The 19,040-nt window shown below is 52.7% G+C and overlaps 1 protein-coding gene across 3 annotated transcripts in view; it reads right to left on the reverse strand.

Annotated features, from left to right (window-relative positions):
* Window positions 1-19,040, reverse strand: part of ARHGAP30 (Rho GTPase activating protein 30) — a 50,642-nt gene that overhangs the window by 20,746 nt on the left and 10,856 nt on the right. For all 3 annotated transcript variants that reach the window (XM_034756817.1, XM_034756815.1, XM_034756816.1), the window contains exons 3-6: window positions 15,226-15,370; window positions 7,466-7,548; window positions 2,920-3,027; window positions 2,275-2,402 (exon numbers count right to left, since the gene is read on the reverse strand). In XM_034756817.1, coding sequence (XP_034612708.1) covers window positions 2,275-2,402; window positions 2,920-3,027; window positions 7,466-7,548; window positions 15,226-15,370 — 464 coding nt within the window. The remainder of the gene's footprint in view (window positions 1-2,274; window positions 2,403-2,919; window positions 3,028-7,465; window positions 7,549-15,225; window positions 15,371-19,040) is intronic.

The raw sequence follows: 19,040 nt of genomic DNA on the forward strand, positions 1-19,040 counted from the left end.
CCGTCCTAAGTGCAGGACTCTGCACTTGTCCTTGTTGAACCTCATCAGGTTTTTTTTGGCTCAGTCCTCTAATTTGTCTAGGTCCCTCTGTATCCGATCCCTACCCTCTAGTGTATCTACCACACCTCCTAGTTTAGTGTCATCTGCAAACTTGCTGAGAGTGCAGTCCACACCATCCTCCAGATCATTAATAAAGATATTGAACAAAACTGGCCCCAGGACTGACCCTTGGGGCACTCCACTTGAAACCGGCTGCCAACTAGACATGGAGCCATTGATCACTACCCACTGAGCCCGACAATCTAGCCAGCTTTCTATCCACCTTACAGTCCATTCATCCAGCCCATACTTCCTTAACTTGGCGACAAGAATACTGTGGGAGACCGTATCAAAAGCTTTGCTAAAGTCAAGGAATAACACATCCACTGCTTTCCCCTCATTCACAGAGCCAGTTATCTCATCATAGAAGGCAATTAGGTTAGTCAGGCATGACTTCCCCTTCGTGAATCCATGCTGACTGTTCCTGATCACTTTCCTCTCCTCTAAATGTTTCATAATTGATTACTTGAGGACCTGCTCCATGATTTTTCCAGGGACTGAGGTGAGGCTGACTGGCCTGTAGTTCCCCGGATCCTCCTTCTTCCCTTTTTTAAAGATGGGCACTACATTAGCCTTTTTCCAGTCATCTGGGACCTCCCCCGATCGCCATGAGTTTTCAAAAATAATGGCTAATGGCTCTGCAATCTCATCCGCCAACTCCTTTAGTACCCTCGGATGCAGCGCATCCGGCCCCATGGACTTGTGCACGTCCAGTTTTTCTAAATAGTCCCGAACCACTTTCTCCACAGAGGGCTGGTCACCTTCTCCCCATATTGTGCTGCCCAGTGCAGCAGTCTGGGAGCTGACCTTGTTTGTGAAGACAGAGGCAAAAAAAGCATTGAGTACATTAGCTTTTTCCACATCCTCGGTCACTAGGTTGCCTCCCTCATTCAGTAAGGGGCCCACACTTTCCTTGACTTTCTTCTTGTTGCTAACATACCTGAAGAAACTCTTCTTGTTACTCTTAACACCTCTTGCTAGCTGCAACTCCAAGTGTGATTTGGCCTTCCTGATTTCACTCCTGCATGCCTCAGCAATATTTTTATACTCCTCCCTGGTCATTTGTCCAATCTTCCACTTCTTGTAAGCTTCTTTTTTGTGTTTAAGATCAGCAAGTATTTCACTGTTTAGCCAAGCTGGTCGCCTGCCATATTTACAATTCTTTCTACACATCGGGATGGTTTGTTCCTGCAACCGCAATAAGGATTCTTTAAAATCTCCATGGATGGGGAGGGTTTCCCCAGCCCCAAAGCTGGGGGCCGATCAGGGTATTGCTGGGCACATTAACTGCCTGGGGTCGAGAAGGAAATGGCTAGGCAGCAGTTCTGCAGAGAAGGACCTAGGGGTTACAGTGGACAAGGGACGTGATCGTTCCCCTCTGTTCAACATGGGTGAGGCCTCATCTGGAGTACTGTGTCCAGTTTTGGGCCCCACACTACAAGAAGGATGTGGAAAAATTGGAGAGAGTCCAGTGGAGGGCAACAAAAATGATTAGGGGGCTGGAGCACACGACTTATGAGGAGAGGCTGAGGGAACCGGGATTGTTTAGTCTGCAGAAGAGAAGAATGGGGGGGGGGGTTTGATAGCTGCTTTCAACTACCTGAAAGGGGGTTCCAGAGAGGATGGATCTAGACTGTTCTCAGTGGTACCAGATGACAAAACAAGGAGTAATGGTCTCAAGTTGCAGTGGGGGAGATTTAAAAAACTTTTTCACTAGGAGGGTGGTGAAGCACTGGAATGGGTTACCTAGGGAGGTGGTGGAATCTCCTTCCTTAGAGGTTAAGGCCCGGCTTGACCAAGCCCTGGCTGGGATGATTTAGTTGGGGATTGGTCCTGCTTTGAACAGGGGATGGGACTAGATGACCTCCTGAGGTCCCTTCAAACTCTGATATTCTATGATTCTATGACATCCCCAGCTGGCCCTGTGTTCGCCGAGTGGTGGCAGGACAGGCACGCCGCACATCACCGCAGCCAGGACTCCAGCCCCAGTGACCACAGCCCTTCCCGGGCACTCTCTCCACGGCTCCTCTTGCATCCTGGAGAAGGGCTGGGCTGGCCCTGCAGCGCAGAGCCAGGTACGGCATGGCCTGCCAGTCACCTCCGCACGGGGCAGGTGACCTGGGTGGTGCGAAGCTACCAGAGCTCAGCGCCAGGGCAGGGCACCAAAGGACCTACCGCAGAGAGGGGCGTCTCTGAAGAGCTGCTCCACGTGGGTGAGGATGAACTCCACGACGATGGACTGCACCCGCACCTCCATGAAGGCAGCCGTGCCGTTGAACCCAGAGGCCTCGATGTCCTTAGATCTGGAGGGGAGGGACGGGGGAGGCATGGCTGAGAAGGTGAACGCTGCTGGGATCCAGACCACCTCTTCCCCTCACACTCTGCCCGTTCCCCGCCGCAGAGATTCCGGGCAGCGGGGAACCCTTTGGCTTTGGGTTGGGGCTAGCGTGCTGCTAGAGGAGCACAGAGCAACTCGCCTGGGCGTTTGGGGGTCACGGGTCAGTGTCTCGGGAGAATGTGGCAAGAGGGGGATGTCCTGTTAAAATGGTTTCCTTTCCCCTTCCCTCGCCAACTGCCCCCCACACCCTTCTCCTGTCCCTATCTGCTCTCCCCGGCCTCACTTCCTCCCCAGCTCTCCGTTTCTCCAGGTTGGTGTCACCCTCCATCCCCATCCCTCCCAGCTACAGGCTCTGTGGCACCGAGGCTGGTCCCCTTCACCCAGCGACCCTCCTCCCTGCCCCTGACACTGCCTCAGCCTGCCCAGCATAACCAAAGCAACAGGCGTCCCTGGCTCCCCCAGCTCCACCTGCTAACTCTCACCTGAGCAGGTTGGGGGCCCAGACGATGGCCAGGTTCCTGGCGTGCATGTTGGTCTGGGAGCTGTAGGAAGCCATGTGAACCAGATGTCTCATCAGAAACTCCAGGGTCCTACAGCAGCCAAGGCAAGAGGAGGAGATGCTCACCATTCTGGGCTGGAGACCGGTGTCACACAGGGATGCCAGGCGGGATCAGACCCATCTAGCCCAGTGTCCTGTCTCTGACAGTGGCCGGCACCAGGTGCAGCTGGGGAAGCTGTAACCACCACACAGCAGCGGCTGTGGGACAATCGGCCCCCATGGTCCCACCCTGGGCTCTAAGAGTGATCGCTCTGGAGCAGCGTTGCTCAAACTGGGGTCCGTGGACCCTTGGGGGTCCTTGAGGGTATTCAAGGGGGTCAGTGGGCCCCACTGATCAACTCCTTCCCCTCCCTCTATCTCCCAGAGGCTACTGAAGCCAAAACGGGAGATGTTAGGTGCTAAAAGTCCAGCGGCCAGTGGGGCTAAGGCAGGCTCCGCGCCGCTCCCGGAAGCAGCTTACACGTCCCTGTGGCCCCTGGCGGGGAGGGGGCAGGGGGTCTCTGTGCACAGCCCCTGCCCCGAACACCAACTCCGCAGCTCCCATTGGCCAGGAACTGCGGCCAATGGGAGCTGCGGGGGCGGTGCCTGCGGGCAGCGCACAGAGATCCCTGCCCCCCTCCCCCCTCCGCCTAGGAGCCACTACTAGAGAGACATGCTGGTCGCTTTCGGGAGCCACCCGAGGTAAGCGCTGCTCGGCCGGCGCCCGCACCCCCTCCTGCACCCAAACTCCCTCCCAGAGCCTGCACCCCAACCCCCATCCCATCCTGGTGAAAGTGAGTGAGGGTGGGGGAGAGCGAGCAAGACAGAGGGAGGGGGGATGGAGTGAGCAGGGGGCAGGAAGAGGTGGGGCAGGGGCAGGGCCTGGGGCTGAGCAGGGGAGCTTGGGGGGGTCTCTGAAATCAAAATGGGGGTCCTCAGGTTGTTAAAGTTTGAGAACCGTTGCTCTGGATAGTCCTTTTGCCCAAATCCTGACCAATCCCCCATGGAATCTTGTTGAGTTCTGGGCATCAGTGACATCTTGTGGCAGTGAGTTCCACAGGCCGATCACATGATGCGTGAAAATGTTTGGGATTTCCCATCTTCCTGTGTCATTGCCTGTCCCTTGTTCTTGTGTTACGAGACTGGGTGAATGGAAGCCCCCAAACCCCCACTAGACTATTCAGTCCCCTCTCATTCATCCCCTCTCTAAGGTAACAGGGTTGACCCCATCAACACTTTTCATAGCAGAGTGTCTCCAGGTCCTGGATCATCCCATCGCCTTTGTCTGACCCCTCTAGTTCTGCACTGTCCCGTCTATGGCGGTGAGTCCAGGCCTGCACAGTACTGGACTGGCGGCGCTGAAGATGGCACGCCCGGTTTATCCACAGGACACACAGCCCCTGGTTTTCACCCGAGCCCTTCAGCTGGATCCTGGCTGATGGAGAATCCCCCTGGCAGAAGTTGTGGAGTGGCTCTTAAAGGACCACTGGGACATTGTGCAGTCTATATGGTTTTATAAAAACTTGATAAGTGAATATAACATAACTGGGATATGTTTCATGCAAAAGGTCTCTTGTAAGGTATCATTACAAAGCTCATAATCTACTGAGTGTGATCATCCTATTTGTAGAAATGTACCACTCTTGTATCTAAAACTAGAAATATAAAACATAACTCTGAGGGCTTATTGTAATTATGTAAAGTGTGGGCCATTAAGGATGGTTTGGAATCTTGATGACTCCCATTGTCTGCACATGGCTGTATTTATCTGTGAGTCTTCCTGTATATGTGTGTGCTAGCAAGTGAGTAATGAAGTCTTGCAGTGACATGTGATCATGTCACCTGAACTGGAATCCCTCTTTAACCTGGTGCTTTTCCAGTGAGGGGGGGTGGAAACCCAGAGGGACAAAGGGTTCCCGCCTTATGCAAAAGATATATAAAGGGGTGGAAGAGAACAAAGGGAGAGGAGCCATCATGAAGAATCCCCTAGCTACCACCTGAGCTGGAACAAGAGCTGTACCGGGGAAAGAATTGTGCCCAGGCTTGGAAGGTGTCCAGTCTGAGAAAAACTTACTGAAGCATCTCTGAGGGTGAGATTATCTGTATTTAGTTTGATTAGACATAGATTCGCGCATTTTATTTTATTTTGCTTGGTGACTTACTTTGTTCTGTCTGTTACTACTTGGAACCACTTAAATCCTACTGTCTGTATTTAATAAAGTCACTTTTTATTTAGTAATTAACTCAGAGTATGTATTAATACCTGGGGGAGCAAACAACTGTGCATCTCTCTCTATCAGTGTTATAGAGGGCGAACAATTTATGAGTTTGCCCTGCATAAGCTTTATGCAGGGTAAAACGGATTTATCTGGGTTTAGACCCTATTGGGAGTTGGGCATCTGAGTGCTAAAGACAAGCACACTTCTGTGAGCTGTTTTCAGGTAAACTTGCAGCTTTGGGGCAAGTGATTCAGACCCTGAGTCTGTGTCTGGAGCCAGACGGGAGTGTCTGGCTCAGCAAGACAGGGTGCTGGAGTCCTGAGCTGGCAGGGAAAGCAGGGGCAGGGGTAGTCTTTTGCACATCGGGTGGCAGCTCCCAAGGGGGTTTCTGTGATCCAACCCGTCACAGTCACATCCCAGTGGCAAAAGTTAAAGCAGCCTAGGCTGCTCTAACTTGCATCAGGGCTGGTGCAGACCCATGGGGCCAGACCCACTCCACAGCCCGGTGCTGAGCGAAGGTCTGACACAGGAGAGACTCTGGCCCATAGAGAGTAGCAGCAGCAGAGCCAGGTTCCCTCCCAATGCCCTGCCAACGGCTATTAATCCAGACCTCGGCCCCGTGGGCTGGCTCCGCCTCGGTGACGTCTCTGCCTGAGCCAGCTGAGAGTCGTAGGGGAGCCATGTCCTCAGACACAAGACCCCGGGGGAGACCCAGCCTCAGCTCCTGGAACATCTGTAGGCTCCTTTCCAGGGGCCAGTAGGAGGCGCGAGGCCTGGCTGGAGAGAGGCTGTGCTCAACATTGTCCTAGCTCTGCTCCAGTGATCAAACTCCGGCTCACCCCGATGGGGGCTGATGCTGAGCACAACGGACAACGCTGCCAAAGTGTGGGGAGCCCCCCAGGTCCCCGATCAGCAGCCGTGTTGCAGGGGCTGGCCACAGAGAGGAGAAGCCGGCCGCTCCCCTCCCTGCTTGGCCAGACAGCTCCTAGGTAACCCTGCTGCAGGCTCTCCTCTGACTCATAGGCATGCGCACGGGGTGTACCGGGTGTGCCCAGGCACACCCTAATGCAGGGGTGGGCAAATGGCTCCACTCCCTGGTGCGGCAAGCCATGGGGTTCGTGCTCCCAGGCCGGAGCATCCGGCCGAGCACAGCAAGCTGCCAGCCCCTCCCCCCACCTCCCTCCCTCCCCTGGAGCCATGCAACGCTCTGGGGGCCAGGGCTCTGCGGGGAGTCAGACACGCTCCCCCCTCCCCTGGAGCCACGCCGCCATGCATGCAGCGCTCTGGGGACTGGGGCTGCATGCTCCCGCAGGCCAGTGTTTGGCTCCGCGGTGAGGCTAGGAGCCTCAACTCATGGTAAGGGGTCCGGGGTCAGGGAGGTTGGATAAGGGGTGGGGCAGTCAGGAGACAGGTAGGGGTTAGGGTCCTAGGGGGGCAGTCAGGGGACAAGGAGCAGGGAGGCTTAGGTAGGGGGTGGAGTCCTGGGGGGCAGTTAGGGGCAGGGGTCCCAGGAGGGGGTAGTCGGGGGGGGGGGCAAGGAGCAGGGGGGGTTGGGAGTTCTGAGGGGGGAAGTCAGGGGGCGGGAGTAGGGCAGGGTGCGGGGCTCCCTGGGTGCACACCCTAATGAAATGGGCTGCGCATGCCTATGCTCTGACTGGATGGTCTTGGGCGAAGGGGCTACGCGGGCTGCAGGAGAGGACAGGCCAAGAGCCTGAGCTCCCCGCTGGGCGACATGCTCCGCCCCCCCCCCCCCCCCCCCCCCCCGTATGATCTGCAGCACACGGGGGATCAGCCAGAGCTCTCCGGCAGTGGGAGGGCCGGAGAGCAAGGGGCTGAGGCTGGGGGCAGTGTGTGGCTGACCCAGGTGACTGTTGCTGACGCAGCAGGTTATTGTGACTGATATCACGGTTGGGGTAAATTAGTCTGGGACTGACAGCCAGCGGGGAGCCCACCCCACAGCTGGTGAAAGGTCCCCGACCGGCAGCCTGGAGAGCGCAGGATAAGGCCAGGCCAGGCAAGTGTGTTCCACCCCAGAATGCCACCGCCCTGACCTGGAGGGGCCAGCCTGGGAGCAGAAGGGGAGCTGGGTCCCCCATGGCCTGTGCCCTTCGATCTCCAAAACTCAAGGGGTTTTTGTGTGGCTGAGCCCAGGTAACCCTGCCCTGGCCACCCGCAAGGGCTCCCCCAGGCTTTTGCTCACACGTCACGCTCACTCCTAGGGGCCCTGGGGTGGGCGGTGGGGTGAGGGTCACCCCCCACCCTCCACAGTACCTGTAGTGTGGGGATGGAAGTTCCTTCAGCACCTCTTTGATTTTCACCAGCCGTCCCTCCTCCATCTGGATGGCCACGGCATCCTGGGAGAAAAGCAAGAGTCGTAAGAACATAAGAACAGCCATACTGGGTCAGAGCAAAGATTTTATAGGGACAGTCCTGATATTTTGGGCTTTTTCTTACATAGGCTCCTATTACCCCCCACCCCCTGTCCCGATTTTTCACACTTGCTCTCTGGTCACTCTAGTCCAGAGGCCCCAGTCAGTCTCGTCCTACGGGAATCCTCGCTCTTAATCATTTATTTACTGAGATCATTTCTATGGCACCCTGGGGAGCAGGCAAGCGGGGAATGGGGGCAGCCTGCACAGAGATACCAGCAGGGATTGAACTCACAAACTTTAGCCCCAAAACCGAGAGAGTCAGTAACAGATGGTTACAGTCCCTAGCACTGGCCATTAGAGGGCGACATGATCACACCCAGGGCACCAGCGATCCCTGGCCCGCTGCAGTGGATTGAACAGGTCAATGTGCAGACTCCCTGCACCACATCATAAGAACATAAGAACGGCCATACCAGGTCAAACCAAAGGTCCATCTAGCCCGGTATCCTGTCTACCAACAGTGACCAATGCCAGGTGCCCCAGAGGGAGTGAACCTAACAGGCAATGATCAAGTGATCTCTCTCCTGCCATTCATCTCCACCCTCTGACAGACAGAGGCTAGGGACACCATTCCTTACCCATCCTGGCTAATAGCCATTAATGGACTTAACCACCATGAATTTATCCAGTTCTCTTTTAAACGCTGTTATAGTCCTAGCCTTCACAACCTCCTCAGGTAAGGAGTTCCACAAGTTGACTGTGCGCTGCGTGAAGAAGAACTTCCTTTTATTTGTTTTAAACCTGCTGCCTATTAATTTCATTTGATGACCCCTAGTTCTTGTATTATAGGAATAAGTAAATAACTTTTCCTTATCCACTTTCTCCACATCACTCATGATTTTATATACCTCTATCATATTCCCCCTTAGTCTCCTCTTTTCCAAGCTGAAGAGTCCTAGCCTCTCTAATCTCTCCTCATATGGGACCCGTTCCAAACCCCTAATCATATTAGTTGCCCTTTTCTGAACTTTTTCTAGTGCCAGTATATCTTTTTTGAGATGAGGAGACCACATCTGTACGCAGTATTCGAGATGAGGACGTACCATCGATTTATATAAGGGCAATAATATATTCTCAGTCTTATTCTCTATCCCCTTTTTAATGATTCCTAACATCCTGTTCGCTTTTTTGACTGCCTCTGCACACTGCGTGGACATTTTCAGAGAACTATCCATGATGACTCCAAGATCTTTTTCCTGACTTGTTGTAGCTAAATTAGCCCCCATCATACTGTATGTATAGTTGGGGTTATTTTTTCCAATGTGCATTACTTTACATTTATCCACATTAAATTTCATTTGCCATTTTGTTGCCCAATCACTTAGTTTTGTGAGATCTTTTTGAAGTTCTTCACAGTCTGCTTTGGTCTTAACTATCTTGAGCAGTTTAGTATCATCTGCAAACTTTGCCACCTCACTGTTTACCCCTTTCTCCAGATCATTTATGAATAAGTTGAATAGGATCGGTCCGAGGACTGACCCTTGGGGAACACCACTAGTTACCCCTCTCCATTCTGAGAATTTACCATTAATTCCTACCCTTTGTTCCCTGTCTTTTAACCAGTTCTCAATCCATGAAAGGACCTTCCCTTTTATCCCATGGCAGCTTAATTTACATAAGAGCCTTCGGTGACGGACCTTGTCAAAGGCTTTCTGGAAATCTAAGTACACTATGTCCACTGGATCCCCCTTGTCCACATGTTTGTTGACCCCTTCAAAGAATTCTAATAGATTAGTAAGACACGATTTCCCTTTACAGAAACCATGTTGACTATTGCTCAACAGTTTATGTTTTTCTATGTGTCGGACAATTTTATTCTTAACTATTGTTTCGACTAATTTGCCTGGTACAGATGTTAGACTTACCGGTCTGTAATTGCTGGGATCACCCCTAGAGCCCTTTTTAAATATTGGCGTTACATTAGCTAACTTCCAGTCATTGGGTACAGAAGCCGATTTAAAGGACAGGTTACAAACCTTAGTTAACAGTTCCGCAACTTCACATTTGAGTTCTTTCAGAACTCTTGGGTGAATGCCATGTGGTCCCGGTGACTTGTTAATGTTAAGTTTATCAATTAATTCCATTTCCTCTGCACTCCACGTCAGAGAGCAGCGCCCCTAGGGCAGGGGTGGGCAAACTACGGCCTGCAGGCCAGAGCCAGCCCACCAGCCATTTTAATCCGGCCCTCAAGCTCCCACTGGGGAGCAGGGTCTGGGGCTTGCCCCGCTCTAGTGCCCCAGCTGGGGAGCAGGGTTGGGGGCTGCTCCATGCGGCACCTGGAAGCAGCGGCATGTCCCCCCTCCAGCTCCTACACGTAGGGGCAGCCAGAGATCTCCACTGTGCACACTGCCCCCGCCCCAAGTGCCACCCCTGCAGCTCCCATTGGCCGCAAACCGTGGCCAATATGAGCTGCAGGGGCGGTGCCTGTGGACGGGGCAGTGCACAGAGCAACCTGGCCGCGTCTCCACGTAGGAGCTGGAGAAGGGACATGCCGCTGCTTCCGGGAGCCGCTTGAGGTAAGCACCGCCATGAGCCTGCACCCCTGAGCCTCTCCCCACATCCCAACCCCCTGCCCTAGCCCTGATCCTCCTCCCGCCCTCCGAACCCCTCAATCCCAGCCCGGAGCACCCTCCTGCACCCCAAGCCCCTCATCCCCACCCCCACCCCAGAGCCTGCACCCCTAGCCGGTGCCCTCATCACCCCCGCCCCACTTCCCTGCCCCAGCCCGGAGCCCCCTCCCACACCCTGAACTCGTCATTTCTGGCCCCACCCAGGAGCCCGCACCCCCAACCAGAGCCTTCAGCCCCTCCCACACCCCAACCCCAATTTTGTGATCATTCAAGGCCCGCCGTACAATTTCTATTCCCAGATGTGGCCCTCAGGTCAAAAAGTTTGCCCACCCCTGCCCTAGGGGCTAGGATAACAAAGGCTGTGATTGGCGGTAATTCTAACGGCTCAAGCGTATCAAGGGCAGAAGCAGAATTACACAGAGCAGATGAGCTTCCCAGCATTAATGCCACCAACACAGCGAGACGTACCATAAAGGTGCCCTCAGAGCCCGGGATTCATGACACAGAAATCTTCCTTCAAGCAGGAGATTGATGTATTGGAGAAGGTTCAGAGAAGAGCCATGAGAATGATTTACAGGATAAGAAAATCTGCCTTATAGTGAGAGACACAAGGAGCTCAATCTATTTAGCTTAACAAAGAGAAGATTAAGGGGCGACTTGATCACAGTCTGTGAGTACCTACTTGGGGAACAAGTATTTGATAAGGGGCTCATCAGTCCAGCAGAGAAAGGTTGAACACGATCCAACAGCTGGAAGTTGAAGCTAGACACATTCAGACTGAAAATAAGGCACACGTTTTTAACCGTAAGAGTAATTAACCACTGGAACAATTTACCAAGGGTGGGAGATTCTTCATCACTGACCATGTTTCACAGAATCATAGAATATCAGGGTTGGAAGAGACCTCAGCAGGTCACCTAGTCCAATCCCCTGCTCAAAGCAGGACCAACCCCAACTAAATCATCCCAGCCAGGGCTTTGTCAAGCTGGGCCTTAAAAACCTCTAAGGATGGAGATTCCACCACTTCCCTAGGGAACCCATTCCAGTGCTTCACCACCCTCCTAGTGAAATAGTGTTTCCTAAAATCCAACCTAGACCTCCCCCACTGCAACTTGAGACCATTGCTCCTTGTTCTGTCATCTGCCACCACTGAGAACAGCCGAGCTCCATCCTCTTTGGAATCCCCCTTCAGGTAGTTGAAAGCAGCTATCAAATCGCCCCTCACTCTTCTCTTCTGCAGACTAAATAACCCCAGTTCCCTCAGCCTCTCCTCATAGGTCATGTGCCCCAGCCCCCTAATCATTTTTGTTGCCCTCCGCTGGACTCTCTCCAATTTGTTCACATCCCTTCTGTGTGGGGGGGACCAAAACTGGACGCAATACTCCAGGTGTGGCCTTACCCGCGCCGAATAGAGGGGAATAATCACTTCCCTCAATTTGCTGACAATGCTTCTACTAATAGAGCCCAATATGCCGTCGGCCTTCTTGGCAACAAGGGCACACTGCTGACTCATATCCAGCTTCTCATCCACTGTAATCCCCAGGTCCTTTTCGGCAGAACTGCTGCTTAGCAAGTCAGTCCCCAGCCTGTAGCAGTCCCTGGGATTCTTCCTTTCTAAGTGCAGGACTCGGTTTAAACCAAGACTGGATGTTTTTCTAAAAGGTCAGCTCTCGGAATTATTTGGGGGGAGTTCTCTGGCCTGTTCCACACAATGGTCCCTTCTGGAACAGAAGGGACCATTGTGATCATCTGGGGTCAGACCAGATGATCACAATGGTCCCTTCTGGCTTTGGAATCTATGAATCCCCCCCTTATTATAACCGATTTTGCAAACGGAATATTCTCTGATTGTTTTCCCCGTGTTTTAGGATTCTACAGTGTCCTTAGAGAGCTCATTGCCAGTTAAAAAACAAACGTCCTTTCCTGCGTTATGCCTAAGGCCTACATGATACACAGCATCAGTAACTCACAAAGTGCTTTACAGAGGCACTCGGGATCATTAGTCCCTATTTTAACAGAAGGGGAAACTGACTTGCCACAGTTTAGCCCTTAGCAGAGCCTGGGCTAGACCCCAGGTTTGCTGAGACCCAGACTGGGTTTCTAGCCACTAGGCCAGCCCTTTCTTTGTGCTAGCTGCGCTCTCTGTCTCCTTGCTGCATTTCTCTTAGATTGTAAGCTTTGGAGGCCAGGGCTTGCCTCTTTGTTATACATGTGTACCTGGCCTGCTGGGTAACCCTGGGCACTGTTCTGTGCCTCAGTTTCCCCATGTGTAAAATGGGGGTGCTGATCCTGACCCTCCTTTGTAAAGCTCTTTGGGATCTACAAATGAAAAGCACCAGATAACAACCAGGGGTGATGAGGATGAAGATTAATATCAGGCAAATAACATTAAAAGTAGCAAAATAAAGCCTCCGTTACTGCAGGGTCTATCTGCCTGTGGTTATTAGAATGGAAAGAATGTTAAAGATCACATGGACTGACACTGTTCATGCCGGGCCGTGACTTGTATTTCTCTAGCTCAGCTCACCGAGTTTCACTTTGGGGTCAAGGCAGTTTCAGTTTCCAGATCACTCGCCCAATGAGCCTCCGACTGTTCCACATGGCAGGTCACATTTGACTAGAGTCAGAAAGTCTAGATTCATAGGTTCCAAAGACAGAAGGAACCACTGTGATCATCTACCCTGACCTCCTGGATAACGCAGGCCATGGGATTCCCCTGAACTACTTCCTGTTTGAATGATAGCTAGGGCCCTACCAAAGTCATGATCAATTTCACGGTCATCGGATTTTAAAAATCGTAAATTTCATGATGTCAGCTATTTAAATCTGAAATGTCACGGTGTTGTAATTGTAGGGATCCTGACCCAAAAAGGAGTTGGGGTGGGGGGGGGGTCGCAAGGTTATTGTGGGGGGGGGGGATTCTGGTGGTACTGCTACCCTTACTTCTGTGCTGCTGCTGGCAGGGCACTGCCAACACCCGCCGCTCTCCGGCTGCCCAGCTCTGAAGGTAGCACAGAAGTAAGGGTGGCAATATTGCGATCCCCCTAAAATAAGCTTGCAACCCCCCTGCTACTCCCTTTTGGGCCCCCAATTTGAGAAACGCTAGTCTCCCCCATGAAATCTGTATAGTGTAGGGTAAAAGCACACACAAGACCAGATTTCACGGTCCGTGATGTGTTTTTCATGGCCACGAATTTGGTAGGGCCCCAATTATAGCCGATCTTCTAGAAAAACATCTAATCCTGGTTTAAAAATTGTCAGTGATCGAGAATCCATCACAACCCTTGGGAAATGATCCAATGGTTAATTGCTCGCACTGTTAAAAATGTACACCTTATTTCCAGTCTGCATTTGTCTCGCTTCACCTTCCCGACGTTGGATCGTGGCAGACTTTTCTCTGCTAGACTGAAGAAACCATTATTAAATATTTGTCCCTCATGTAGGTACTGTACTACAGACTGTGATCAAGTCACCCCTTCATCTTCTCTTTGTTAAGTTAAATAGATCGAGCTCTTTGAGTCTAACACTATTCAAGACATCGGTGGCCAGAACCCCACTACTTTGGGGGGAAATTAGAAACCCAAAATGGAAAAAATGGGGGGCACGTGGAGCCCCTGCCATCTGATTAGCACAGCCACAGCTGTGCCTCAACTTTCTGGGATTTTCTTTTCCCCCCTACATGAACATTTCAGCAAGACCGACATGAATTCGAGAAAACTTTCAGTGTCGCAGAATCTGCATAAAATTTGTCCCAGTTCTAAGCCTAGCCCCTGCAAACCCTAACCCTAACCACGTCCGTACTAGACATCTAGCCCTGTATCCTGTCTTCTGACAGTGGCCAGTGCCAGGTGCTTCAGACAGAATGAGCAGAATATCCTCTGTGTGGTCCAAGTGATCCATCCCCATTCCCAGCCTCCGGCAAACAGAGGCTAGGGACACTTCAGAGCATGGGTTTGTATCTCTGCCCATCCCGGCTAATAGCCATTGATGGACTTATCCTCCATGAACTAATCTACAGTAGAACCTCAGCATTACGGCCACCTCAGGAATGGAGCTCGTTCATAGCTCTGAAACGTTCGTTATGGGATGCTCCTCAGGGCGGACTGCTCAGAGCGGGGGCTCGGGATCCGAGGCTCCCCTCATAGCAATTGCTGGGGCCTTTCAGCAGGACCTGACTCACTCTGAGACTGTCCTTTTAAGAAGAGGACACCCCAGCGATTGTGGAGCATTTCACAATCTCATCTCTCCCCCAGTGGCAAGGGCTGCTAAGGCTCACATCTGCTAAAACACGGGCGCTGAATGGAGCATGCACCTGTGCCCACGCGCGGGCCTCAGGGGAGACACGGAAACACCCTGATTTGCACACGCAAGTCAGAGCACACGCAACGTCGCCCACGCCCTTCTGGGGGGATGGGCAGGATGCCAGCTGCTGCTGATTAAATTCCCAGTGCTTCACCGCTGTGAGGACCAAGGCGGACGTGACATTGCCACAGCCGGGAGCCAAGACTGTTGGGTTCTGTCTTCGCTGCAGAGGCTCCTACTCGGCTGTTGCTCCCTCCACACACAAATCCTCTTACCCCGAGTTTGGTGGGGCATTAAACCTAGGCTAGCTGGCCCAGCTGGGGTACAGACTAAAGGCTGAGTGAGGCTTCCACTGGGGCTAGTAACCTTCCCACTTTGGAGTGTGGATGCAGGCTAACCCTCTTGAGTGCTGATAGCCCTCCTGTGTCTTCCCACAATTCCCCCTGTGTGCCCAGAAGGACAGACAAGTTCTCCCACAATGCACTGGGAGCACGTCACTGCACTTAGTACTCACTGCCGCACTAAGGCCCGTGGGGGTCCCCCCAGCGGGTGTGACACACACGGGAGTGCGGAACAGGGAGAACACAGGCACTCAGGCCGGGTTCTGCAGTGCGGCTGCTCGCTCTAGTGCTAGGCCAAGCCCGGGGCTCAGCCCCGGGTGCCAATCACCGGAGTTAGCGCTGTGGTGGAGACATCCCCGGAAGGTGGATTGCAGGGCTAGACTCACAGCAAACTTGTCGTAGAGCTGGTAGGTGAGCAGGGGGTTGGGGAGCTCCCGGAAGTAGGCTTTGCAGAGGGAGCTGACGCAGTGGATGTCCTGCAGGTACACATCTTTGTTGAGATCGGGGCAGCGGTCGCTGTCAAACTCCTGCCTGCGAACCAAGAAAGGGAGGAGAGTGATTGCACTGGTGGGCCTGGGGGAGATGGGGAGCAGCTAGGGATGCCCACTGAGGTTGGACGTATTCCTGGAGGGAGGTTTCATCACCTGACATCATCTTTAATGAAAGATTAATCTTTGAGTCCTGGAGACTCCAGGACAGGAGTGGCAGAAAAGTGTGTGTGGCCCCGAATCATGGCCCCGCCCCTTCCCCCAAGGCCCCACTCCCACGCCGCCTCTTCCCCCCAAGACCCCACCCCCCTGCTTTCTTCTCCACCCCTCCCACCACCCTCATGACCGGTAAAAAGCAGGAGGGCCACGACCCCCTGTCCCTGTCCCCCCGTTCACATCAGGGCTCCACGGGCCACATGCACAATCCACACACAGGCAAGGACACCCAGACCCAGTCCCCGCACGCCAGAGGCTGGGGCCAGCTGAGTCCCCCTGAGCCCTAGGACCTTGGTCCCTGTTTCTCTTTGTACGCGTTACACTGGAGCTGGGGGGTGGGGGGGGTGTGTGGAACATATCTGCTCTGATGCTGATGGAGCGAGTGGTGGGAGGTGGCAGGTGACGACGAGGGGTCGGTCTAGACATGTCGACAGCCCCGATCTAGCTTTAATGTAGCTCGCTCGGGTCTCAGAGCAGTGAAACCGCAGCAGCACGGGATGTACGAGCCCACCTGAAACTCTGGGTAATTGCCACGAGGTAGCTATGTCAAAGCTAGCTTGGGGATAGCTACATATGACACAAAGGCCCGGTGGTGCCAATGAGCAAAGGGTTCACTGTTCTTTTTAAGAAACCTCCTGTCTCAGACCTGACAAACTCACTACACCCCAGACACCGCTCTCGTGGTATTTATCCACCAAGGGTAGTATGTGAGGTCTCTACTGAAAGCTCGTAACGTAACGATACTTCTAATCACTTCGAGATGTGCGTACGATTGATCAGTAAGGAATAATGGAACTATATTGAAAACTGCGCCTTGGAGGGAAAGTGGGTCACCAGGGAATCATATATCTTGGTGCAGGCCCGTTCCAGCGGGAGGAAGATGTTGCCCCTCCCAGGCTAGCCCATGACGCACTGTATCGCTCCATTGTCCACCATCACAACAACCCAGAGAAGTCAATGGAAAACCATCAAAGGCAAACTATAAACACTAAAGCCACGTGGAGGTGAAAAGGAGCATGATACAGACAGGCGCTCGCTCCATCCGGGAGTGAAGGCAAAAGACTGGTTCAGCGTTACATTGTGCAGAGAAAGACACTCTGCAGCCATTCACTGAGGAGATGTTTTGTTTGGTGGGGATGTTTCAGGAAGGATTGGACCCTGGTTCCAGGGAAGCCACCCGGCTCTGCAACCGTCTGAATTTTGCAGGGCGAAACCTACTGTATTGGCTAGGAAAGGGAACTATTCATAAGGGTAGGACCCAGGTCCCGTTTTACGATGTTTTGTATTGTAACCATCTGTTTCCAACACTCTCTCTTCTTTCTAGTGCAGGGGTGGGCAAACTACAGCCCGAGGGCCGCATTCGGCCCTCCAGATGTTTTAATACATCCCTTGAGCTCCCACCGGGAAGCAGGGTCAGGGACTTGCCCCGCTCCGCGCGGCTCCCGGAAGCAGCAGTATGTCCCGCCATCGCCGCTCCCATTGGCCTGGAGCCGCAGCCAATGAGAGCTGCAGGGGCGGTGCCTGCAGATGGGGCAGTGTGCAGAGCTGCCTGTCCATGCCTCTGCGTAGTAGCCGGAGCAGGGAGGACATGCTGCTGTTTCTGGGAGCTGCTTGAGATAAACGCCGCCCAGAGCCTGCACCCCTGACTCCCTCCCAGGCCTCAACCCCCTCCCCCAGCCCTGATCCCCCTCCCGCCCTCCGAACCCCTCGGTCCCAGCCCGGAGCTCACTCCTGTTTCCCCAACCCCTCATCTCCAGCCCCATCCCAGAGCCCACACCCCCCAAGTGGAGCCCGCAACCCCCCCTGCATCCCAATCCCCAATTTTGTGAGCATTCACGGCCTGCCATACAATTTCCATTCCCAGATGTGGCCCTTGGGCCAAAAAGTTTAACCAGCTCTGTTCTAGTGAAACCTCTGTTCTTTCTTAAATAAACCTGCTTTCGGTGTATTATAAGTGGGCACAAATGCTGTGTGTTATACAGGAGTGGTGATTTAAGGTAAAATTGGTATACTGGGGTGCACTGCTTCTTTGGGGGTGGAAGATCTGGGATTTGTGTGAGTATCATAGAATATCAGGGTTGGAAGGGACCTCAAGAGGTCATCTAGTCCAACCCCCTGCTCAAAGCAGGACCAATTCCCAACTAAATCATCCCAGCCAGGGCTTTGTAGCCAGTGTCGGGGGGGCTGGACATCACAGGGGGACCCGTCAAGCTGCCGATGCTTGAAGGGGACTCAGGGATTGGGGTGCACTCTTGTTAAGTTGCATAGCCTGGAGGAAACACTTGAGTGTCTGACGGCTGGTGGTGGTTAGAAAGCTAACCCCAGCTACCGCTAGAGGCAGGGTGTAAGAAGGTGACTCACAGTCCAGGGGTACCCCAAGAACCATCACAGTACCCGAACTGCAATCACACCCCGGGACTGCAGGCTAGCCCCTCACTAGAGCTGGGTGAACATTTCTCAGCGGAGCCGTCGTCTGTCAGAAATTGTAGTTTCATCAAAATCTAAACATTGTGTGGGAACGTGTCAATTTCAAGGACATTTTTGACGGGAAAAAGTCAAAACAAACCACGTCAGCTTCCTTGTTTCAGTAAGGAAAAAACGTTTCATTTCAACATTCCCATTTTGCTTTGATTTTTAATTTATAGCAATATATTACTTTGTATCTATATTATACTTCATATCTAATATGATATTACAGGGCAGAGGTTTTCAAACTTTTTCCATTTGCGGACTCCCTACAAAAATTTCGAATGGCGGTGCGGACCCCTATGGAAATCTTAGACACAGTCTGCGGACCCCCAGGTATCCGCAGGCCACAGGTTGAAAACCACTGTTCTAGGGTTTTGACATTATCCAGAAGAAATAATGGTACCTGACTGAAACTCAACATTAGCAAAACGAAACGTTTCGCTGGCTCCAGATCGATTTTTGTTTTTAGAATGTTCATCTGAGGAAATTTCAAAATTTCAGCTTTTCATTCCAATTCGGAGCAAAAACCAATTCTGAACTGTCAGAATTTCCTGTGGAACAGAAATCCCAATTCCCAGCCAGCTCTAATGATCTCTAAGGCCCTGCAATGTCCGGGACCTAGTTCTAACTGTGTTTTGTCCCCACAGTTCAGATCAGCTGGGAGGGCCTCTCAAATAACGCCCTAGATTTGCATTCTCAGAGGGGCTGTTTTAGCTTTGCAATCTGCTTCCTCCATAGCTCTGCAGGAGTCTTGACATTCAGAGCACAGGTTTGGCTCTTCCCCCAGGCTTTTGTCCTTCGGGGCAAATTTGAAGCTGATCTGTATTTCACTGCTGGATGTGAGTTTTCCAAGGTTGAGACGACCTGCTAGTGACGTGTGTTGTTTTATCAATTACTGTTCAGTGCCCAGAGGTGCGTGATGGGAGATTACAGAAAAGAAAAGAGCTCAGCACCTTTAAAAATTCCGAGCTTCATAGAGTTTAAGGCCATTAGATCATCTGGTCTGACCCCCTGTATTACACAGGCCA

The sequence above is a fragment of the Trachemys scripta genome, chromosome 24, assembly GCF_013100865.1.
Source record: "Trachemys scripta elegans isolate TJP31775 chromosome 24, CAS_Tse_1.0, whole genome shotgun sequence".
Classification (NCBI taxonomy): Eukaryota; Metazoa; Chordata; order Testudines; family Emydidae; genus Trachemys; species Trachemys scripta.